Source organism: Pseudorca crassidens, chromosome 9 (genome assembly GCF_039906515.1).
Source record: "Pseudorca crassidens isolate mPseCra1 chromosome 9, mPseCra1.hap1, whole genome shotgun sequence".
Taxonomy (NCBI): domain Eukaryota; kingdom Metazoa; phylum Chordata; class Mammalia; order Artiodactyla; family Delphinidae; genus Pseudorca; species Pseudorca crassidens.
Window position 1 is genome coordinate 91,475,547 of NC_090304.1, and position 25,851 is coordinate 91,501,397.

General features: G+C 37.6%; 1 protein-coding gene across 1 annotated transcript in view; it reads left to right on the plus strand.

The window, feature by feature from the left end:
• The first annotated feature begins 1,222 nt into the window (after positions 1–1,222).
• Positions 1,223–25,851, plus strand: part of HTR3B (5-hydroxytryptamine receptor 3B) — a 38,197-nt gene continuing 13,568 nt past the window's right edge. The window contains exons 1-3 of the mRNA XM_067751700.1: positions 1,223–1,260; positions 4,361–4,425; positions 9,665–9,825. Of these exons, the coding sequence (XP_067607801.1) occupies positions 1,223–1,260; positions 4,361–4,425; positions 9,665–9,825 (264 nt within the window). The remainder of the gene's footprint in view (positions 1,261–4,360; positions 4,426–9,664; positions 9,826–25,851) is intronic.

Genomic DNA, 25,851 nt, shown 5'->3' on the forward strand with positions numbered 1-25,851 from the left:
CCAGAAAAAAAAGCAAATGTTCAATGTAGCTTTGGACTTGAAGTTGTACCCAAGTGGTTACCTTGATATTTATTTCAGAAGGCACTGCTATGGAATAAAAGAAATTTCATATGGGACTCTACTCATTAAATAAAATAAATTTCATATGGGACTCTACTCATTAAATATTTGAGTTTGGCTAGCGTGTCCATTTCTGCTTTTCTCCTCCAGCCTGACCAGATGTGCTCAGAAAATTTGGTTCTCCCTGAATATGTACATCTGTCAAAATTCCTGTCAATTTTAGCACTACTGCCAAGGGAGTGAACAAAGAGAGTTAGCGATTAACTTCAAAGAACTTTGTTGGAGAGGAATAAAGATATTTAAGGCCTATTTTGTCAACTAATTGCATTTGCATATTTATGGGATTTACTGATATAGCAGTAATTAAAAACTATTTAGTAGTCTTAAAGGACACATAACTCAGTTGCTGTTTGCATAATAAACACTTCCTTATTATGTTTGCATAATAAACACTCTCCCCCTGCTTCTTCCAAAAAACTGGTCCAAGAGGTGTCATATCTTACTCGGAAATAATGGAAAAACAAAGTGCAAGGGCTCATGGGAATGTGGAGAAGGGACTTCTGAAATAAATATATATCTAGGTACTCTCTTAATGTTAGGCCTGGCCTGAACTGCTCTCAGAGAATGGCAGATTCAAACTTCAGATTAATAAGTCTTTTTTTTCCCAGGTGATATTTAAGAAGCCTGAATGCTTATCCCCTGACAATTCCATTTTCTTTACTTTAATACCCTGACCTGTTTCAAGGGTCTGAACAGGGTTCACCCTGTTCTTCCTAAAGAAATATCTAAGGGGGATGAAATCTTTGACTAATGGATTGCAAAAAATAATGTGAGTAAACAGTATTGAATTTAAGGAGTTGAGAAGAGATGGTTTTCATGGAAAATTAAAAGTTGAGCAAGGGACAGACACCGAATGTAAAGGCACTGAGTATATAAACTAAACCTAGACAGGACAGTAAGTTTGGGAAAAGAAAGCTCTGAGCCATCTGGTCGTGCAGAGCAGGGCAATCAAGGGAAGATCAGGAAATATCTGTATATAAACTACTTTGAAGACAAGTCACTCACACAAACCTTTCTTGTCTTTGCAAAATTCATCAGCCAATAAAGAGCTGTAATGGGCAGGATCACCAGACTGTTGTTAAATTAGCTAATGAAGGTCGTAATGTACCTGTATTACACGTCATTAGCAGTGGCCTTCCAGTAACAGATGGGTATATGAGAAAGTGAGCCAGAAGGGAGGGCAAGCGTGTCCCAGGACGTTTGACCTAGAGTCATGGCTTACTAACATGTGTGGCAAGAAGATAATGTTGATTACCATCTCAATTAAAGCTTTGCATAAAGGCAAGCTTCTGTGCTCCCTGCCCATAAAAAAAAAATGGTCTGCTGCCTACAGCTTGCCTTTCTCCTGTCCTAATTCATCTCATAGGTAGAAGCCAACAATTCAAAGCATTGATGGGAAGTGATGGGATTTTGATGGCCAGATCAGTCCTTCATGATCTTACCTCTTGATGAAGCCCCAATTATTTTTCTACCCTATCTCAAGGATATTTCTCAAACTTTCCATAACTTTGTATCCAATTTCCTCTACCAGGTTATATTTCTTTTTTTACTTTTTCTTCTGGAAAAGTAAAAGTATTTTCAAATGCCCAGCAAAACTGGAAGCACAGGAAGTAGAAAGAACTCTCCACCCCCACCAGCCATGTGAGAGTTTGTTGCCAACATGATGACCCTTCACCTGTGATTACTTAGAGCATTACTCTTACAAACAAGGACATTATTTTACATAATCTCAATACAATCAAAATTAGGAATTCAACATTGCTATATCACTGCCATCTAATCCACAGACCGCATTTGAGTTTCACCAGTTCTCTCCAAAATATTCTTATGACAAAAGGATCCACTGCAGAATCACACATTGCACTGAGTTGTCATGCCTCTTTAATCTCCTTTTGTTTGATACAGTTTCTCAGTCTTTCTTTAACTTTCATATCCTTGACACTTTTGAAGATTACATGCCTGCTGTTTTGTAGAATGTCCCACAATACGGGGTTTCCTACTGGATAGATTCAAGTTATGAATTTTTGGCAGGATGATAACAGAAGGGCTGTTGCATCTTCTCAAATCTCGTGGTGCACAACTCCCATAACTGGTGATGCTAATTTTCATCATTTGATAAAGGTGTTGTCTGCCAGACTTCTCTACTGAAATATTTTTATAATTAATTAATTAATTAATTTTGGGCTGCGTTGGGTCTTCTCTAGTTGCAGCGAGCAGGGGCTACTCTTTGTTGCGGTGCGCGGGCTTCTCATTGTGGTGGCTTCTCTTGTTGCGAAGCATGGGCTCTAGGCGCGCGGGCTTTAGTAATTGTGGCGTGCGGGCTCAGTAGTTGTGGCACATGAGCTTAGTTGCTCTGCGGCATGTGGGATCTTCCTGGACCAGGGTTTGAACCTGTGTCCTCTGCCTTGACAGGCGGATTCTTAACCACTGCACCACCAGGGAAGTCCTGAAAGATTTTTTTAAATCTTTGTATTTAGTAAGTATTTTGTGTTAATGTCCTGTTCCTCATCAAACTTTTGCCAACTAGTTTTTATCACCCATTGATGTTTCTTTTGTGAATTAATTATCACTATAAAGATTCCATTATTTCTTCTACATTTATTAGTTGGCAATTGTAATTTAAGGGAAAAGTTTTCTCTCCTTCCCATCCATCTCTTTATTTAAATCAGGATGGACTCATGGATTGTTATTCTACTTCATGAGTTATAAATCTTTGCCATCATTATTGATTTTGATGCTTGAATCGTCACAGATTTGGCCAGTGGGAGCCCCTTCAAGCTGACTCTGTCCTTTTATCCTGTCCCCATGATTCTTTTAGCACTTCTTTACTTTGTGATACAAGGAGGCATTCTAGGCTCTTTTTCTACTTTCCTGCCCTGGCCCTGGCATCACGCATTTCTCCATTTCTTCCTTGTAGGTATGTATGCTATTTAGAGACCAAGATCTGGGTGTTAGGTGTACTCATTTTTGTTGGGCTGTTCCTGCTCTCAGGCGCTCTAGTGGACAGAGCTAGGAACATATGCATGTATGAACACATGTACACACATGCTTACATTTGTATGTATTTCTATATTTAGCTACATGTATCGAAAACCAAGAGTTCACTCTGATACTTCCAAAACCAACTCAACACTACAGGGTTCATCCTAGTTTTCTCCCTTTCCTTATTCGTAACTGCTTTCACCAACATCTATATTTTACTGGTAGATGAAAATTAAAAAGAGAGCTTCATGGATTCTAAACAAAGGGACCAAATGATTAGGAGCACAGGGATCAGGTATATGCTTCCCCTCCCTCAGTTTGTTGTGTGAAAACTTATCTCAAACCTGTTCCTCTACATTCCATCTATAGTAAAAAGCGGGCATATGTTGGAAATGGTATGAAATTTAATTTTTGTCTCTAGAGCATCTAGGGGTCTACCAATGCAAGATAGAGTTATGTGGAATGATGCATCTTTTTCCTTAATAATGAAAAGTGAATGGGGCTCAATCAAAAAGTGAAAAAAAAAAACCCAGTTTTTATTGAGTGATGTTAAACTTTAGTAGTTTTCATCTTCAGTAAGCCTAGACGCATTCTCTCTTATGTAGTTACTTTCTGAATTGTGGGCAGTGAGAATTTAAGAAGCATTTCTATTTATCAAAAATCGATGTTTCTTTTAATGAAAGGGGCTTAGGAGAAACAAAAGACACTCTTCCCACTGTACTGTTAGCAGTTGCTCTTCATTTGACAATACCAGGTTTCCATTAGCTTAGTGTAATTCAAGAGTCCAATAATCATAGTCAAATGCTGAAGATGTTACTGCATAAGTCTGATTTAGATCAGCTATTTGGATCTCAATTATTAATGAAATTAGTGTCCTAAATGTCAGCAAGAGGACTGCCTTAGGTAAAGGCTGTAAAGGAAATCACATTAGTGTGGAATTTCCCCTGCTTAGGGGCTCCTCTTAGATTACATTATTCACTTAGCTATCTCCTGTCAGGGAAATTGAAATGTTGGCCAAGATCTGATCCTGGGGCAGAACCAAATGGAGAAGTTAAGAAGTATTGCAATGGTATCAATTCCAAAACATTTGTGTGGTGCTGGTACTGCCTTTGGTCCCATTTAGTGTTTACAAAATAGCACCAGCAAGGACAGCATAAACTGGCAAACAGAGAAGAACGGAATGGAAAGGAGGTCTTTTAGGAAAGATTGAGCGGCGTTCCATCCAATAGGCAAGTTTGTGTTTCTCATCTTCTGGAAGTGCCTGGGGAACACTGGCAAGTTCAATGGCTCCTCTGTGGCCCTTGGTCCTGGTGGCCGCCTCAGGTGAGTCCTTTAATGATATTACTAGGCTTTGAATATTAACGCCTAGAAGCTAGAGACGTGGTTTTCTACGTTGTGCTGTATAACTCGTCACAAGTGTTTGTTTTTATTTACGATCTGTAAAATGTCAGTCCTGTGAAGCTACACAGAGACCAACAATTTGTTACGACTTTGCTCCTAAAATTATAGATGTATATACACATAGGGTCACACAGTGGGGCTTTACACATGGCTGAAAATATGCTCTGAAATGTTATAATTGTCTGATAAATTTCTGCTTCCTTAGAAATCAAGCTTTCTTTACAACAATTGACATTGAGAGTTTGGGGTATTCTCTTTCAGATTTACTTTTATGTCTGAATAGTATATTTTTATTATCCAAAGTAGTCTTGGCTTTTAGTAGCCCAGAGAGAGAGTTCCTTGGATCCATCATAGCTACAGAAACCTGGATGTCATTTTGGTATTAGGGGCTTTACATCCAGCCGTACAAAGTCTGTGTAGGTGATGAGTGTTTCTCTAAAGACGAGCTCTATAAACTTGCATGTTTTGAGTGTACAATTCCCCTTAAAAATATTTTAGAAACTAATATATATATATATATGTTTTCTTTCCCTAAATTTCTGAAACTAAAATTCCATAGTGCCAGTATTAACTCTACTGAATTGAGCCATTTGAATAGGATACGATTGGTTCTTAGAAAATATACACAAATCAAAAATTTATGTTTATGCTGGTGTTTCCCAACACCCCACTTTCTTGAGGGTTCTCCTAGAGCTCGTATCTGAATTTCCATGTTTTAAAATATAACTGAAAGTGGAATGAGTCAATTACGGAGATGAGGAAGGAATTTGGTAGCCAAGCAGCTGGCAATGATTTTTTTATTGGGTAGAGAAGAAAAATAGCCACTTATCATTGAAGAATAAAAATGCTGGGTGTTGAAATTAAAGGATAAAAGCATATCTTAATTATAAAAATGAAAACAAGGAATTTCATTAAATGTCAAATGGGTTTCTTAGCAGAAAATAATTGTGAACATTAAACTAAGTAAGATAAAATAGAAAAATGAAGGTTTGAAAACAGAAGAAATTCTTCTTCATGATTTCTCTTTCTAATGTTTTGCCTTATGCTTGATTTTTGCTCTAACTGTGGCAGAGAAAGCGTTTTAATAGTGTCTCGTAATCAGTGCTTGACCATAAATCATACTGAGAACATTTGTTGCAGAAAAATTCATCCTTTGGAATTTTTACTGGTTTAATATCAAGATGATTTGTAAACATTAAAGCCCTGAACCAACCGCCAATTCACCGCTGCACCCGGGAGACAGTGTGCTAGGGTAGGAGGCCTGGATTAGAACCATCTAGGTCCTGCCACTCTACTCACCAGCCACGTGACCCCGGGCAAGTCAATTAACCTCTTAGAGACTCTGTTTCCCTGTAAGTTAACTATTTATTTTGTATATTCATGAAGACCGAATAAGATAGCATTATATAATTGTAAGCTGCAATGCAAATGTAACATATCACTGACCTGAAAACACACAAATGGCAGTCCAGCGGCTAAGACTCCATGCTCCCAATGCAGGGGACCCAGGTTCGATCCCTGGTCAGGCAACAAATCCCCCAGGCAGCAACTAAGGGTTCACATGATGAAACTCAAAGATCCCGAGGGCCGCAACTAAGCTCCGGCACAGCCAAATAAATAAATATTTTAAAAAACCCCACAAACACAGAAAATAACAATGCGCTGTTTCTGTCCAAAAATGTACAACATGCAGCTCTTCCTTTTGAAGGGTTACTCACCTAGTATTCTCAGGGAGCCAGTTCAGGGTAGTGCCAGAGTAAGAGCTTGACCTTTGCATCCAGATCAGTCTTGTTTAAATTCCGGCCTCCTCACTTACAAGCTGTGTGATCTTCAGTGGTACTAACCTTCCTAGGCCTAGAGTCCCTCACCTGTAAGTGACCCTTCACGGGACTGTAGAGTACCTATTCTTGTAGAAGTTAAATGAGATAATTCATGTAAAGGGCTCTTAGCCCAGTGCCTGGCACACAGCTAATTATTTAATCAGTATTAGGTATTCAGTAGTACCATGCCCTCAAACCTCTGTTTCCTTGTAACATCTCAGATATATGTATTGTTACCAACCAGGTTTCTTGGTCTTCCTTAATCAATAGAAATTGATAAGAGGCCAGACAAAAGTTCAGGCAAGGCTCTATTGGGACTCCTACTATATAGCAGGGAGGAGTAAAAACAAGTAACAGGTTCCCTTGCTCGCTCCCTGAGGTGGGAGGAGCTGGTTCCTTAAATGGCGTGAGGGTAGGGGTGTGTCCAGGGGTCCAGCCAGAGGGGAGGCTTAGGTGGTCTGCCCACCCCCTTGGTGGTGCTGTGTGCAGGGGCATGTGCAGTACCCTGCTTTTGCTCCCTGCTCTTCAGAAGTGGAAGTTGGGTTTTTTTGGTCTTTTTGTATCTTGTTGTCCATAATTTGCCCTAACTGCACATGCACGCAGTTATTTTTAGTCCCTTTTAGTTTCTTTGTATTTTGCTTATTAAGGGGACATTTGTCCAGGTGTAAGCAGTGCAGCAAAGGGTCCTAGGTCCCAGGTCCCAGTCTGTCTCAGTATCATTCTCTTATAATCCTAAAGGTGGTATACTCACTAAAGCAAAAGAGCTCTTTTCATCAAAGTGCCCAGAACATTCTAAGATAGGCGTGTGTGTAACTCATTGAAATAAGGAAAACAAAGGAATAATTCTATTGTATTCTTATCTTTTTTAAATCTCTCTTCACCAAAAGTGCTTCACAGCTCAGTTCCTAACACATTCTACTTTCCAGAAATTTACAAGTGAATTATTTGAAGCTGATTATTATCATTCAAGGAGGCAGAGCTAGTGAGGAATCTTTCCTGGGTCTGTTGATAGTTTCCATCAGTGTCTGTTGAAACATCACTGAACTGTGAGTCATTTAGTGCTTGTGTGAATGTCACATTAGCTTTCAAGGGGCATAATTTACTGTTAATTAATGGTCACTTAAATCCTTAATCTCTCTCCTCTAATTGATCTTTCTCCTCAGGCAAATTTGCACTCATAGTAGAAATGTAATTTATTATTTCTTCCCATTTTAAACAAAGAACTCTTTCCCTCTGTAGTTTATTTAAGCATACTTCCCTTTGCTTCTGATTTTTCTCCAATCATTGCCTGCTTCTCTTTTGTTCTTATTTCCAGCTTCCAGAACATTCTCTTTTTACCCAAAGACTATGACACATTCTAGAAAGTATGTGTTTATCCATAGGGGACCTATGGATTGTTTCCTAGAAAAGGTATCAGAGGGAAATTTGACTCTCCATGAACAGAGGGTATAGGGAGCACACATTCACTTCTCAGAATTATGTCTTAACTCTGTCTCAAGTGGTTTCCTGTATTGAAACAGGCACATTTCAGTGGTTCCCCAGCTGGGACTTGAATTGGGAGCTTCCAAGGGAGGTAAGAGTGAACTTGCCCAAAGCGAAGTTCTCAGGAAAAGCACCAGATCAGCTTTGCTTTGGGCTCCAGAAATCCCTACCCCCAGCGTCCGCCAGCAAGAAACAGTCTCAGGTAGAGAGATTCACAGCACACTTTTTGACAATCACAGTTCACAAAAACTAAAGATGATGCCTGATGCAAGTCACCCACCTTAGTCCCGCATGCCAGAATCGCTGTTGCCACTTCTGGCGTCTTGTCGGGTGAATAGTTAGGGAGTTAAAACGCTAATTAGATTCCCAGTTCAGATGATAATGAAAGTGAATATTCCACTGCCCACAATGAGTCTGGAATTGCACCTCCAGCACCGTTGTTAGCATTTTGGTCACACTGACATTGATAAACATAGAAATTGCTGCCTGCGGCGGCAAGTGACACAGCATCATTCATAAAGAGATGGGTATAAACAGGATTGTCGCACGGGGAGAGGATATCTCATTTACAGTTTCCTGCTGGATCCCGCGTACCTTCAGCAGCTCATCAAAATAACCATCAAAACCGCTGAGAGCCGAGGTGAATTCACACGCAGGACACTACAGATAGATTTCACTCAGGCGCTGTTGGCGGGAGGTGTGCAATTTGCTTCAGTCCAATGACTTAGCGAAGCTTTGAATCCCCCAGGGGCCGGCAAAGCTGGTGAACAAAATATCTTTTTGCGATTCTGAGAAAGCCTTCACAGATTTGTCACTTCCAATTGCTGGTGCTCATTTCTCCTGCTTGCTTTCCCCTGGCTTTCCCGGCCTCAACACCAATCACGGCTCCTCTACAAATCAAGGTTCCTGGGTCATAGGAAATGGCTGTTCCCTGGAGCCACAGAGAATTTTCCCAAAATGAAGATCTCATTTTCTGACAAGTGCATTTTAAGGCAGAGTGAGAGAACAGATTTTTGAGGAGTAAAATATGAATTGGAATCTCACTAATCCCATTACTCAGAAATCCACACAAATCTTTGTGTTCAACTGGTTTGTCCATGTTTCTGCTTTGGGCTTTCTATGTGATTTTGAATTACGAACAGAAAATCAAAAGAAAAATCCAAAGAGGAAGTTAAATGTTGGCTAAGTGCATAGGAAGTTTTCTCCTATGTACTGGGAGGGGGTGATACGGAAAAAAGAAAGGATGTTGTCTCCAATATGCAAGATTGTTGTAAAAATGGAACTGTAAGTGAAAGTATGCATCCTCAGAAATGGGGTTGATTTATTTATCTTTACAATGAGATTTCTCCATTGGGCACTTAGACCGTCAGCTTACTTTGCTTTTTTTTTTTTTTTTTTTTGCTTTTTAATTGAAGTATAGTTCATTTACAATGTTTCAGGTGTACAGCAAAGTGATTCAGTTATAGACACACACACACACACACATATTTTTTTTCAGATTCTTTTTCATTGTAGGTTATTATAAGATATTGAATATAGTTCTCTGTTCTATGCAGTAGGTCCTTGTTGTTTATTTTATATACAGTAGTGTGTATCTGTTAATCCCAAATTCCTAATTTATCCCTTCCCCCTCTTTCCAGTTTGGTAACCATAAGTTTATTTTCTATGTCATCAGCTTACTTTAAACAAGTGTCTGCCAATAAGCCCGCTAGTTGGCTGTGAACTTAAGCAGTTCGGATGAGCTGAAAACTATATGCTGCTAGGAGCCACTGAGTCCTGAGCAGTCTGAAGTGTCCTAAAGATGCTAAGTTCCTTTTATTTTCATAAACGGTGAAAACGATGATAGTTTTCTTTTTCAGGAATCCTGGCCATAGATACCCCTCATCCCAGGAGCTCTGCTCTGCATCATCTCACCAAGCAGCTATTACAAAAATATCGCAAGGAAGTGAGGCCAGTTCACAACTGGACCCAGGCCACCACAGTATACCTGGATGTGTTTGTCCGCGCTGTGTTGGATGTGGTAAGGACCATCTTACCATCTCTTAGTCCCATCATTCTTTTGTAAAACTACCTGCTGTTTATGCAGGGGTCTAGGAGAAGTTTTATTCTTGAGACTCTCGTTGAGCTGATAGAGAAGTTGTGCTAGACTCAGCAGTGAGCCTGGGGTAAATATTTATTAGGCAAATCATGCTTTCTAGCCCCCGACTTGCATTGTGAGGGCAGATATAGAAATAGGAATTTCTATATCTAGAAAATATTCCTAGAAATAGGAATTTCACAGAAATAAGATGTTTTAAGAATTGTGGTCATAGGTCACAGAACATATTTTATGAGCATTGCTGAAACCAAAATTGGTAATAGGTATTATTTTCTATGGTTCACATTTCTTAGTGATAGTAGCAGGTTTATGAAACAACTTCTACAACTTACTGCCTGAAATTTTAAAAGGGGAAAAAAATGCCTTGCTATCCTGAGTTTTTAAGGGAATTTATACCTAAGGTATTTGCTAAGGGTAGTGGGAAGATTTGTTTATTAAAGCATATCTTTCCTACTGTGTCTGAAAAATGGGTTGTTGTGGGTATTAAATGAGAAAGTGCATGTAAAGCAGTTAGCAGAGGTCTTAGGAAGCCCTCAGTGATGGCCCGTATAATTATCTCTGCTTCTTCTTTCTCCTTTTTCTTAATTACAAAGTCTTCAGTATCAATAGATCCCAAATTTCTTTTGATTTCTTTTAAAAGCAGACTTTACTGAGCTTGTTTGTTAAAGTAGTTTAATAACTGTTTTTCAATTTACTTCTCAAAATTTTTTTTCCAATTGAGGTATAATATACAGATATTGAAATGCACAGTATGAGTTTTGATAATTGCATGCACCCACATAATCCGTATCCCTATCAATATATCAAACATTTCCATCACCCCAGAAAGATCCCCCATTTCCTTCCCAGTCAATCATCATCCCCTCCATCCACAAGGACAACCACTGTTCTGATTTCTTTCATCATAGATTATTTTTGCCAGTTCTAGAACTTCTTAAGAATGAAAATTTACTGTATGTACCCTACTGTGCCTGGATTTTTCACTCAGCATGTTTTTGAGCTCCATTCATGTTGTTGTGCATATCAGTAGTTTTTCTTTTTTATTGATGAGTAGTATTTGGTTATGGCTATACCATGATTTGTTTATCCATTCTCCTGTTGATAGGCATATGGGTTGTTTCCAGTTTTAGTGTATTATGAATAAAGCTGCTGTGAACATTTCTGTACAAGTATTTTGGTGTACATATGTTTTTATTTCTCTTCAGTAAAACCTAGAAGTGGAATAACTGCCAATTCTCATAAGATATATGTACATTTAATGAGAAACTGCCAGACTGATTTACAAAGTGGTTGTACGCTGTATACTCCCGCCCATCAGCTATGAAAGTTCCCATTTCCCCACATCTTCACCAACATTAGGTGTTATCAGTCTTTTTAATTTTAGCCATTCTGGTAAGTGTGTAGGGATATTTCATTGTAGTTTTTCTTGATACTTCCCATGGCTAATAATTAGGGGCTCTTTTTTTATGTGTTTATTGGCCACTTATATATCTTTCTTTGTGAAGTACCCGTTTAAGTCTTTTCCTATTTTTTATTGTGTTGGTTGTACTTTTATTATAGATTAATAGGGATTGCTTATATATTCTGGACACAAGTCCTTTGTCATCTATGTATTGCAAATGTTTATTCTCAGTCTGTGGCTTGCCTACTCATTTTCCTAATGGGTCTTATGATGGACAGAAATTTTTAAATTTAATGAAGTCCATTTTTTACCAGTTCTTTATTTATGGTTAGTGCTTTCTGGGTACTGTCTAAAAGAAATCTTTGCTACTACAAGTTTACCCAAATATTTTCCTATATTTTCTTTCAGAAGATTTATAGTTTTTAGCTCCTTAGATTTAGTTCTGTGATCTTGAGAACTAATTTTTGTAATGGTGTGAGGCATAGTTCAAAGTTTTTTGCTGTTGTTTTGAGTTTTGTTTTTGCATTTAGAAAGGATTTGTTCCATCACCATTTTTTGAAAAGTCTTCCCTTTCCCCATTGAATTGCTGTGATGTCTTGGCTGAAAATTAAGTTAACTTATAAGTGTCAGACTATCTGATATCTTGAAATCAGATAGTGTAAGTCCTTGAACTTTGTTCTTCATTTTTAAGATAGTTTGGCTTTTTAGAACCTTTGTACTTCTACATAAATTTTATATTCAGTTTGTCACACTTCATTAAAAAAAAAAAAACCTGCTGGGAATTTGCTTGGAATGGTGTAGGACCCACAGAGAAATTTAGGGGAGAGTTGACATTTACCAATACTGAGTTTTCCAGTCTTTGAATATGGTATGTCTCTCCATTTCTTTGGGTCTTCAGCAGTGTTTTATAATTTTAAATGTAGAAGTTCTATACATATTTCCATTAAAGTTATCCCAAAGTATTTTTGATGTAGCTATAAATATTACTTAAAATTTTAAATGTTCTAGTTATTTGTTGTCATTATAAAGAAATAGGATTCATTTTGTATGTTGACTTTGTGTCCTGTGACCTTGCAAAATTCACTTACTAATTCTAGTAGTTTTTCAGATTAGTATTTTCTACATACACAATCATTTCATCTGCAAATAGTTTTACTTCTTTCTTTTTTAATCTGTGCACCCTTTATTCTTGTCTTATTGCATTGCCTAAGACCTCTACTACAGTGTTAATGGAAGTGATGAGAGCAGACATTTTTATTTGTTTCCATTCTTACAGAAAAATCTTTCACCATTAAGTGTGACGTTAGCTATAGATTTTTCATAGATGATCTTTATCAGGTTGAAAAAGTCCTCTCCTATTTTCTGTGCTGAGAGATATTTTAAAAATCATGAATGACACTAAATTACATCAAATTTTTTCTCAATCAATTTGAATGATCATATGATTTTTCTGTTTTATGCAGTTAATATGGTAAATTATTTTTGATTGATTTTCAAATGTTTATTCCTAGAATAAACCCCACTTGATCTAGATATATTATCCTTTTTATATATTTCTGGATTTGAATTCCTACTTATTGTAGATTGCATCTATGTTAATGAGGAGTATTGGGCTATAGTTTTATTTTTTGTAATGTATTTGTCTGGTTTTGGCGTCAGGGTTATGCTGGCTTTATAAAACTAGTTGAAAAGTGTTCCCTCCTCAATTTCCTGAAGGAATTGTGTAACATGGATAATTTTCTTCCCTAATGTTTGATAAAATTCACCAGTAAAACTGCCTGGGACTGGAGTTTTCTTTGTGGGAAGGTATTTAAATATAAATTCAATTTCATTAACATATATAGGAATATTCAAATTTTCTATTTCTTCTTGTGTCCGTTTTGGTAATTTGTATTTTTCAAGGAATTTGTCTGTTTCATCAAAGTTACAAATTTATTTGTTCATAATATTCTCTTTTAATTCTTTTAATGTCCAAAGGATCTCCAGTGATACTGCCTTTTTCATTCCTCATGTTGGTAATTTGTGTTTTCTCTTATTTTCCCTTGACCAATATTGCCAAATGTTTATCAATTTAATTTATTTCTTTAAAGAACCAAATATTGGTTTTGAATTTTCCTTATTGTTTTCTATTTTACTGATATCTACTCTTATCTTTATTTCCTTTCTTCTACTTACTGTGTACTTAATTTGTTCTTCTTTATCTTGTTTCTTAAAGTGGAAAGTTATATCATTTATTTTAAACCTTTTTTTTTTTTTATAATTTTAGCATTTAAAGTTATAATTTTCCCCCAAGCACTAATTTAACTGTATCCTATGAAATTTTGATGCATTTTAAAATTTGAGGTAACAATTATATAGACTGAAACTCATCATTTTTTTAAGATTCATTTATTATTTACTTTATTTATTTTTGGCTGCATCAGGTCTTAGTTGTGGCATGCGGGATCTTCATGGAGGCATGCAGGACCTTTTGTTGCAGTGTGTGGGCTTCTCTCTAGTTGTGGCATGTGGGTTTTCTCTTCTCTAGTAGTGGTGCGTGGGCTCCAGGGCTCCTGGGCTCTGTAGTTGTGGTGCACAGTCTTAGTTATCCCGCGGCATGTGGGATTTTAGTTCCCTGACCAGGGACCAAACCTGCATCCCCTGCATTGTAAGGGGAATTCTTTACCCCTGTACCACCAGGGAAGTCCCTGAAATTCATCTGTTTTAAGCCAGTCCCTTCCCCCAGCCCCAGTCTCTGGCAACCACAGATTTTCTTTTTTCTCCCTATAGTTTTGCCTTTCTAGAATGTCATATAAATGGAATCATATTGTATTTTATTCTTTGTTTTTGGCTTCTTTCACTTAGAATAATGCCTTTGAGAGCTATCAGTGTTGTGTTGCTGCATATGTCAGTAGTAGTATTCTATTGTACAAATGTACTGCAATTTGTTTACTTATTTACCAGTTGTTGGACATGTGATGTGGGTTGTTTCCAAATTGGAACAATTATGAATAAAGTCACTATAAACATTTGCATACGTTTTCAATTCTGTTGGATAAATACTTAGGTGAGGGATTGCTGTGTTGTATAAGTCTATGTTTAACTTTATAAGAAACTGCCAAACTGTTTTCCAAAGTGGCTGTGTTGTTTTGCATTCCACCTGCAATGTCTGAGAGTTTCAGTTCCTCCCCATGATTGCCAGCACTTGATATTGTCAATCTCTTTAAATTTTAACCATTCTAGTAGATTTGTCACCACAAAGTAGATTTGTGATATCTCGATGTGGTTTTAAACTTTCATTTCACTAAAAACTAGTGATGTTGAACATCTTTCCATGAGCTTACTTGTCAATTGTATATCTTTTAAAATAGAGTATTCACTCAAATCTTTTACTTTTTAAAAAATAGCATTGTTTATTACTTTATTATTGAGTTGCAGAAGTTCTTTATATAGTTTTGGTCTATTTTTGGATTCTATTCTGTCCAACTAATCAATATATTTCTCCTTACACCAATACACTGTGTCAATTACTGTGCATTACAGAAGTCTTGAAATCAGATAGTGTGAGTCTTCCAACCTTACTCTTCTGTTTTAAAATTGTTTTGACTCTTCTAGGCACTTTGCATTTCCATATAAACTTAAGAAAATTCATCAACTTCTATTTTAAAAACTACCAGATTTTTATTGAGATTGCATTAAATCTATAGATCAATTTAAGGAGAATCAACATCTTAACGATAAGCTTTCAATCCATGACAACAGTGTATCTCTCCATTTGTTTAGTTCTTCAATTTCTTTGCATAATGTTTAGTGCTTTTCAGTGTTCTACACATAGCTGGTTAAATTTATCCCTAAGTATTTCACATTTTTGATGCTATTATAAAAGGTTTTTTTTTTTTTTTTTTTTGCGGTACACGGGCCTCTCACTGTTGTGGCCTCTCCCATTGCGGAGCACAGGCTCCGGATGCGCAGCTTCAGCGGCCATGGCTCACGGGCGCAGCCGCTCCGTGACATGTGGGATCTTCCCGGACCGGGTCACAAACCCGTGTCCCCTGCATCGGCAGGTGGACTCTCAACAACTGCGCCACCAGGGAAGCCCTATAAATGATATTTTTTAATAAGAAAGAGAATTAAAATTTTAATAATATAAATGTATTTTAATTTGGGGTCTCTGTTACTTGCTAGCATACAAAAATATAACTGATTTGTATATATTGGCCTTGATCCTGTGACCCTGCCATCTAATTAATTTTTGAGTCTTTTTTGTAGATTCTTTCAAATTTTCTCTGTAGAAGATCATGTTGTCTGTGAATAATGAAAGCTGTATGTCTTTCTTTCCAATCTTTATAGCTTTTCTTTCCTTTTATTGCCTACTGCCCTGACTCGAACCTCTAGTGCAATGTTGAATAGAAGGGTGCACTGTTTTATAAATGTAAATTCAATAAATGTGTTTATAGTATTGTTAAAATCTCCTATAACAATTTTTTTGTCCAGTTGTTCCATTAATTTTGTAGAGAGGGGTATAACAATCTCCAATTATAATTGTGGTTTGTCTATTTATCTGCCCTGTTATTAGATGCATACACATTTAAGATCATATGTCTTCTTAACAAACAGAACCTTTTACCATTATAAAATACCCTTCTTTATCTCTGGTAATATTCTTTTTCTTGAAGTTTTTTTCTTGCTTACTTTTTGCATGGTATGTATTTTGCCATCCTTTTATTTTAAATTTCTGTGGTACTCAAAGTCATTTCTTAGAGCATGTAGTTTGGTCTTTCATTTTGTTAAACTTTTTATTTTGAAATAACTATAAATTTACAGGAAGTTGCTAATAAATTTATAGGGAGGTTCTGTGCACCCTTCACTCAATGCCCCCCAATGTTAACATCTTGCATAAATACAGTACAGTATCAATACTAGAAAATGGACTTTGGTGCTTATTCAGCTTTCTCCAGTTTTACATATACTCATTTGCATGTGTGTGTATGTTTCTCTATAATTTTATCATATGTGTAGCTTTGTGTAACCACCACTACCACCACATCAAGCTACACAATCATCATCACAGGGCTCCCTTGTACTGTTCCTTTATAGCCGCAATCCTTTCTCCCCTCTAACCCTTAACCCCTGGCAACCAATAAATCCCTTCTCTATCTTTATAATTGTGTCATCTCAAGAATATTATATAAATGGAATCATGTAGTATCTTACCTTTGAGGTTGGCTTCTTTCATTCAGTGTAATTCCCTTCAGGTTCATCCAAGTTGTTGTGTGTATCAATAATTCACTCTTTTTTGTTGCTGAGTAGTGTTCCAGGGTATTGCTATTTTAACCTGTCAACCTATGCATTTTAATGGAAGTGTTTTGTCCATTTACCAATACCATCTTGCTATTTGTTTTCTAGCTGTCGCATCTGTTTTCTGTTTTCTGATCCTCTTATCCTGCCTTATTTTGGATAAATTAAATATTCTTTAATATTTGATTTTAGTTCCTCTGAAATCAAATTAGCTTTTTTGCAATCCCTCTGTGTATTATTTTTAGATGTTATTTTAGGGATTTCCATATCCATCATTAACTTAATACAATGTACTTAGAATTAATGTTATTACACTTCATATAAAATGTACAAATCTCACAACAGTAAAATTCTATTTACCTGTTCCCCTTACATTTACATATATAATATGCCCTACAATATAGTATTATTATTTTAATGTACTTTTAAAAAATAATTCAATAATTTCTCTTTATTTTAATGGACGTGTTTCTCTATGTTAATATCTTAGTGCTGCACTATGAATCATAGACTCTGATTTTTTGACTGAGACTCAGGTATTGAAATTGATGAAAAATACTTCAAAACTGAAAGTATAAATTTTCTGTTATAACATGGTTTAAATTATTTTTTATCTAATGAAGTTATTTTAGCATAATTTTCCTCGAGCTTAGATAAACCCCTACTCATTATTTCTTCGTAAGCAGGTACATTTATTTATTTATTTTTAACATCTTTATTGGAGTATAATTGCTTTACAATGGTGTGTTAGTTTCTGCTGTATAACAAAGTGAATCAGCTATACATATACATACATCCCCATATCTCCTCCCTCTTGCTTCTCCCTCCCACCCTCCCTATTGTACCCCTCTAGGTGGACACAAAGCACGGAGCTGATCTCCCTGTGCTATGCGGCCATAAGTAGGTACATTTAAATGCAACACAAAAAATCCTCCTTTTAGCACACAATTTCACTTTTCTCAGCTTTATTTTACCACTTACACTAGTAAAAGTACTCTATCTAAGATCCTAGAAAATACTGTTTAATTAAATGCCAGAAAATGCCCACCCTTACTATCCAAAAGACCTAGTCTTACACAAAGCCCCAACAGAAAACTCCTTTAAATCTCTTTTCTATTTGGATGTTGAACTAGAATTTGGGAGACAATTTTCTGGGGCTGCATCTTCACTTACTTAAGAGATATTAGTCCTTGCTATTTAGTTGTCAGTGGGTTATTATGTCTATATTGTTTATCGGACATTGTCCAATGGGAAAAACATGATTTGAATAAAGACACGATATGAACCATGTTATATGAAACTCCAGGGAAGAGATAGAATCAGCCTTGAGTTAAGAGCTGAAGACAGGTTTCTAGGTCTCTCCTCATCCTTCTACTTTCTGACTTCATATTGGTGAAGGTGAAGTAGAATTGCTCAGGCTTTCATTTAGAGGCTTATTTGGAGATAAAGAAAAGGAGTAAAGTCTTTATTTTACTAATTCCCTTGGAACAGCTGAATCAAATTGAAAGTTTTAATCTAACTCTTTCTTCCTACCCCAATAAAAGAAAATAAAATTATATCCCTTATGGTGGGTAAGGAGAACGCCATTATTTTTTCAAAGATATGCTTTTCTCCACTGTTGTGAAATATACTAATTTTTTACAAGAATATGTTAGGCATATTTTATTGGATATGGAAAACTTGCCTTCAGAAATATGGAAAAATCTTATATTCCATCCCTCTAGTTTTATCCCTATCTACTGTCTTAACTTTATCTTCTACATGTACTCAATGCTACAATGAACCTGAACTTCTTGTTTCCTGCCTATATGCTGTTAATTCTGCTATTTCCTCCAATGAATGTGTTTTCCTCTTCATTTGCCATCTATCAAATATTATAGTCCTCAAATCTCAGCTCCTAAGAGAAATTTTCCTCAATTCTCCAAACTGACAGCAATGTTGCCCTCTTTTGAATCCAACGAAGTATGTGTATTTCTTAATGCCCATAGTTAACTGTTAAAATGTCACATACACTAATAGCTACTTGAGGGAAGGATTTTCTAACTCATGGTCCTGTTTCCCACAATATGCAGCATAGTATATCTTACTTCAAAGCTACTGGGTAGATATATGTCTAACCAATTAATTAAGATATGTGAGTACAATTCTAGGGTTGTCTTTATGAATGACTTAGTCTAAAATAATTTGCAAATGTCTCTATTACATTCAGGTGGGCTGCTCCTAAAGTTCATTCCAGAGGCAGGGCTGGTTTGAAGGACTTGATAAAAATCACTCACAAATTCTGCTCAGACAAGGACACTCCCAATGTGAATAGATAACTTGTTGGATGCATCTACCAGCAGCCGAACTGCTGGCAACTTTTGTTTGGAGTGAAGAGCTTTCAGCCCAGCTTTCATCAGTGCACCCCCCTTCCGTTATGTTTTGCCTCCTGTTTTGTTTACATGAAAGACTACAGTCTTGTCTTAGAATTTCTGGGTATTATGTGTACCTTAGGGAAATCTGATTATAGAGATAATCTACTAACAGGGAAGAGTTCCCATTTGTTTCTATTGAGTTTTGTCAATTCTGAATCCAAGATTCCTTTGTATTCCAGTCCATTGACTAGAGACTCCCAGCCAGACGTTAAGGCATCTGTTTCTATAGTCTTTGGAACTGGGAAAGATAAATAAGAATGTGCAGGAATTATCTGTATATTTGCTAACCACCAATTTAGATCTAAATAGACTCCCTCTGTTAGGAAGGCTAATGAATTCCAATTCTCTGAAATATCCTTTGCTTTTAACAAACAAGATGGAAGGCATCTAAAGAAAAAAATAAAAGAAAGAGATGCACAGAGGGAAAAGCTGTGAATAATGCCACCAGAGAACCAATTATGTTCACCAGCTGGCATTGAGAAACTTGTTTCCCTTGACAAAAAAAAGACTTCAGTTTTAGCCTCAAACTTCTTTTTGACATTGTGTTCTTTAGGGCTGAATGACAAATCTTCCCAGACACCCCCATAAGATATTAGGAAAAAAATTCTTAACACTATTGTCACGTGTAACATGACAAAGGGCTTGGCAGGAAGAGAAAAACAAGCGAAGGCGTCAACATGGCAGTTAATAAGAACCAACTAGATAAAATGACAGTGAAAATGAAACATTAATACGTAGAGACCTTCCTCCCCAGCCACATGACTGAGTCAACGAGTTATATTCACAACTTGTCATGACAGTGATAAAGAAACTGGTTGGGATATTTCATAGATGTAAAAGTATATTTGTAATGAAAGAGTAGCTAAAAGCTATATTTCTCAGTAATAGAAACAACGTTTTGGACTTTTTCCATTGTTAAGGGGGGACCCTCTTTGATTGCAGCTAAGCCTAGAACTGTGCCTTTTGTGTGTTAGTGGGTGAGATATGATCTATTTCAGGCTCTCTCAGCCAGTAAAACTTGGAAGAAAGTGGTGTCACCCAATCTTGGGCTCTCAGTAGAGGTCTTTTTTTAACTGCCCTGAGCCCCTCAGAGCCTATCTTGGCTGGGAGTCCTCTCTGTACCTCCTCCAAGCTGTTTCTTAGGGAAATACTTGTGAATTCAGTGTTTACATTTTGTACAGTCAGTCCTCCATATCCGTTTTGTATTTGCAGATTGAACCAACTGTGCCTCCAAAATATATTAAAAAAAAATTCCAGAGACTTCCCTGGTGGCGCAGTGGTTAAGAATCCGCCTGCCAATGCAGGGGACAAGGGTTCGATCCCTGGTCCTGGAAGATCCCACATGCTGTGGAGCAACTAAGCCCGTGTGCCACAACTACTGAGCCCATGTGCCACAGTTACTGAAGCCCACGTGCCTAGAGCCCACGGTCCACAACAAGAGAAGCCACTGCAATGAGAAGCCTGCACACCACAACAAAGAGTAACCCCTGCTCTCTGCAACTAGAGAAAGCCCGCACACAGCAACAAAGACCCAAGGCAGCCAAAAATAAATAAATAAAATAAATAAATTTATTTTTAAAAATTCCAGAAAGTTCCAAAAAGCAAAACTTGAATTTGCCATGCATCAGCAACTATTTACGTAGCATTTCATTGTATTGGGTATTATGAGTAATCTAGAGATGATTTAAAGTATACTGGAGGATGTGTGTAGGTAATATGCAAATACTTCTCCATTTTATACATAAGGGTCTTGAGCATCTATAGATTTTGGTATCTGAGGGGTTTCTGGAGCCAATGCCGCATGGATACTGAGGGACAACTGTATACCATTTTAAAACCTGCCTTTCTCATGTATCTATTTGAAGTTCATAAAAATCTGCAGAGCAAGTTCACTCCGACTAACCTTTGCTGAACCACTGAAGTAGAGTCCCTCTGTATCTGTGCACAATCCCTTTTTTCTCAAGGTATCTAGAAATGTTTATTCAATAGCAACTTACTTTTTTGATTGCAAAAAAGGGGAACTTTAAAAAGTTTATTGTTTCTCTTTCAAATGATGCCATCCTGTGTACACCCGTATAGTCTGAGCACTACACAATTCCAGGTGCACCCCCCGCAAGAAGTAAATGTCAATGGCTCCTCCCTACCCGCCACCCAGCCTGGATTGAAGAGAGTGGTAGTCTTGACCCTATGCACAAAGATTATATATATATATATATATTTTTTTTTTTTCGATACGTGGGCCTCTCACTGTTGTGGCTTCTCCCGTTAAGGAGCACAGGCTCCGGACGCGCAGGCTCAGCGGCCATGGCTCACGGGCCCAGCTGCTCCGCGGCATGTGGGATCTTCCCGGACCGGGGCACGAACCTGTGTCCCCTGCATCGGCAGGCGGACTCTCAACCACTGCGCCACCAGGGAAGCCCCAAGATTATATATTTTTGATGTGATTGGATAACTGACTGGATAATTAATTTAATATACTTTGTTCTGGGGAGGAAAATGGAGCTGTTGTTTGCTTTCATGCCATAACTGCCCAACTCTATTATTTTACTGAAATTGGTATTACACTTAATATTACAGAAATACAAATGTTATTTAAATGACTCCTCAGCTTTGAACCAAAATCAGTAAGGAAGTGTTTTACACATTTTATTTCACATGTTTTTATCTTGGATTTTCCATGCCTCTTATTCTCTTTGAAGGATACAGTTGGAAAGGAATGGTTTCATCAGTAGTTTGTACCAGCCTTCTTACCTATACATTCCCTGAAACATCTTCAAAAATGGTTTCCTGGGACTTCCCTGGTGGTCTGATGGTTAAGCCTCCACGCTTCCACTACTGGGGGCACGGGTTCAATCCCCAGTCAGGGAAATAAAATCCCTCATGCTGCATGGTGTGGCCAAAAAATAATGATTTTCTTTTTCTTTATTAATACATTTTTTAAATGGTAGTTCTATTGAGATATAACATAACCACAAAAGTCATCCATTTAAACTATATAATTCAGTGGTTGCAGTATATTCACAGAGCTGTGCAACCATCACCACTATCTAATTTCAAAGCATTTCATCACTTCCAAAGATTTCATACCATTAGCAGCTGCATCCTGCACCCCACCCTCACCGGCCCTAGGCAAACACTAATCTACTTTTTTAAAAAATTTTCTTTTGATGTGGACCAGTTTTTAAAAAGTCTTCATTGAATTTGTCACAATATTGCTTCTGTTCTATGTTTTGGGTTTTTTTTATTTTTGGCTGCAAGGCATGTGGGATCTAGCTCCCCAACCAGGGATCAGACCTTCACTCCCTGCATTGGAAGGTGAAGTCTTAACCACTGGACTGCCAGGGAAGTCCCACTAATCTACTTTTTATCTCTATAGATTTGCCTATTCCAGACATTTCATATAAATGGTATCATACAATAAATGGCCTCTTGTGATTGAATTCTTTCATTTAGCATAATGTCTTCAAGTTTCATCCATGTTGTAGCATGTATGAACGTGCTAGTTTTTAGTGCTGAAAAATATTCTATTGAATGGATATGTACCACATTTTGTTTATCCATTCATCAGTTGATGGATATTGGGTTATTTCTACTTTTTGGCTTCTATGAACAGTCCTGTACAAGTTTGCTTTTTTTCCTGTACACACTGTGTGTGTGTGTGTACTTCTGTTTTCAAGAGTCTTGGTTATTCACTTCGGAGTGCAGTTGCTAGGTCCTATGGTAACTCTATGTTTAACATTCTGAGGAACTACCATACTGTTTTACACAGTGGCTGCACCATTTTATAATCCCACTAGCAATGTAGGGGGGCTCTAATTTTTCTACATTTTCCCAACACTTATTTTTTGTCTTTTTAATTTTATCCGTCCTAGTGGGGTGAAGTGGTATCTCATTGTGGTTTTGATTTGCATTTCCCTAATAACTAATGATGTCGAGCATCTTTTCAAGTGTTAATTGGCCACATTTATATATCTCCCTTGGAGAAATATCTGTTCAAGTCCTTTGCTTATTTTAAAATTATTAATTTTGCTTGTAGTAAACTACACGTAATATAAAATTTCCATCTTAACCTTTTTTTTTTTTTTTTTTTGCGGTACACGGGCCTCTCACTGTTGTGGCCTCTCCCGCTGCGGAGCACAGGCTCCGGACGCGCAGGCTCAGCGGCCATGGCCCACGGGCCCAGCCGCTCCGCGGCATGTGGGATCCTCCCGGACCGGGGCACAAACCTGTGTCCCCTGCATCGGCAGGCGGACCCCCAACCACTGCGCCACCAGGGAAGCCCATCTTAACCTTTTTTAAGTGTACAGTTCAATGGCATTAAGTACATGCTCATTGTTGTACAAACATCACCACTGTCCATCTCCAGAACTCTTCATCTTCCAAAACTGAAACCCTGCACCCATTAAACACCATTTCCCCATTTCCCATTCCCCAGCCCCTGGCAACCATCATTCTACTTTCTGTCTCTATGAATTTGACTAGTCTAGGTACTTAGACTATATATAGCCTAATATGATATTTGTCTATATATTTGTCTATATATAGACAAATATCATAAAATATTTGCCTTTTTTTTTCTTTTTTTTTTTTTTTTTTTTTTTTGCGGTACGTGGGCCTCTCACTGTTGTGGCCTCTCCCGTTGCGGAGCACAGGCTCCGGACGCGCAGGCTCAGCAGCCATGGCTCACGGGCACAGCCGCTCCGCAGCATGTGGGATCTTCCCAGACCAGGGCATGAACCCGTGTCCCCTGCATCGGCAGGCAGACCTCCAACCACTGCGCCACCAGGGAAGCCCTATTTGTCCTTTTGTGACTGGCTTATTTGTGACTTTGCATAGTGTCTTCAAGGTTCATCCATGTTGTAGCATGTGTCAGAATTTCCTTCCTTTTAAAGACTGAATAATATTACATTGCATATATATACTACATTTTGTTCATCCATTCATCCACTGAGGGGCACTTGGGTTGCTTCCACCCCTTGGCTATTGTGAATAATGAACATAGATGTACAAATATCTGTCCAAGTCCCTGCTTTCAATTCTTTTGGGTAAATGCCGAGGAGAGGAATTGTTGGACCATGTAGTAATTCTATTTTTAAGTTTTTAGGAACTGCCATACTGTTTTCCATAGCAGCTGCACCATTTTACATTCCCAACAATAGTGCACAAGAATTCCAATTATCCTCACCAACACTTATTTTCTGCTTTAAAAAAAAAATAGTAGCCATCCTAATGAGAGTGAAATGGTATTTCATTGTGGTTTTGGTTTATATTTCCCTAATGATTAGAGATTATATCAGCCAGCTCCAACTGCCGTAACAAATACCATAGGCTGGGTGGCTTAAACAACAGAAATTTATTTCTCACAGTTCTGGAGGCTGGGCAGTTCAAGATCAAAGTTCCAGCCAATTTGGTTCCTAGTAAGAGCTCTCCTCCTGGCTTGCAGATGGCTGCCTTCTCACTGTGTCCTCACAGGGAGGAGAAAGAAAGATCATTCTCTCTTCCTCTCTTTCTAAGGTCACCAATCCTATTGGATGAGAGCCCCACCCTTTTGACCTCATTTAACCTTAATTATCTCCTAAAAGTCCTACCTCCAAATACAGTCATATATGAATTTTGGAAGAACACAGTTTGGTCCATAGTTGTGATGTTGAGCATATTTTCATGTATTTATTGGCCATTTGTATATCTACTTTGGACAAAGGTGTATTCAAGTCTTTTGCCCACTCTTAAATAAGGATATTGGTTTTGTTTTGAGTTGTAGAAGTTCTTTAATATTCAGGATAATAACCCTTTATCAGATGTAGGATCCACAAATGTTTTCTTCCATTCTATGAGTTGCCTTCTCACTCTGTTGACTGTGTCCTTTTTTTTTTTTTTTGCGGTACACGGGCCTCTCACTGTTGTGGCCTCTCCCATTGCGGAGCACAGGCTCCGGACGCGCAGGCTCAGCGACCATGGCTCACGGGCCCAGCCGCTCTGCGGCATGTGGGATCTTCCCGGACCGGGGCACGAACCTGCGTCCCCTGCATCGGCAGGCGGACTCTCAATCACTGTGCCACCAGGGAAGCCTTGACTGTGTCCTTTGATGCTCATTTTTAAATTGGTTTATTTATCTTTTTATTGTTGAGTTGTAAGAGTTCTTTATATATTCTGGATACAAGCCCCTTACTAGGTATATGATTTGCAAATATTTTCACCCATACTGTGGTTTGTCACTTGACTTCCTGATGATGTCCTTTCAAACACAAAAGTTTTAAATTTTGATGAAGTCCCATTTACTTTTTCTTTTGCTGCTTGTGTTTGTGGTGTTATATCTAAGAAATTATTGCCTAATTCAAAGTCATGAAGTTTACTCCTATGTTTTGTTCTAAGAGTTTTATAGTTTTAGCTCTTACATTTTGGTTTATGATCCATTTTGAGTTAATGCTTGTATATGGTATGAGATGTTCCTTTTCTTTTAATCCCTAAGAATATAATCATTTTAGCATGTTTTTACTAGATTCAATATGAAAAAAAATTAGTAAAGTGGATTTTTTTGTTTGGGGAGATCTTTTTTTTAAATCACTGACGTGGGAAGCCACATCTATTTATATCACCAAAAATATACCTCACTTGGATTAAGCTCATTCAGTCTGTTTTATAAGCAGAGAAATCCAAGCATAAAGTAACAACAGGAATGGCTGCCAATGGCAGTTGAGATAACATTCATTGAAAGATTATGAATAACATCTTGATTACAAATAAAAGGGTGGTCTCATCTTTTTAGTCCAAAATTGGCTACGACTACATATCATCTTTTAGTCTGATTAATGGCAGGGTAACAATTAGAGTAGGAAAGAGATTCACAAATCATTT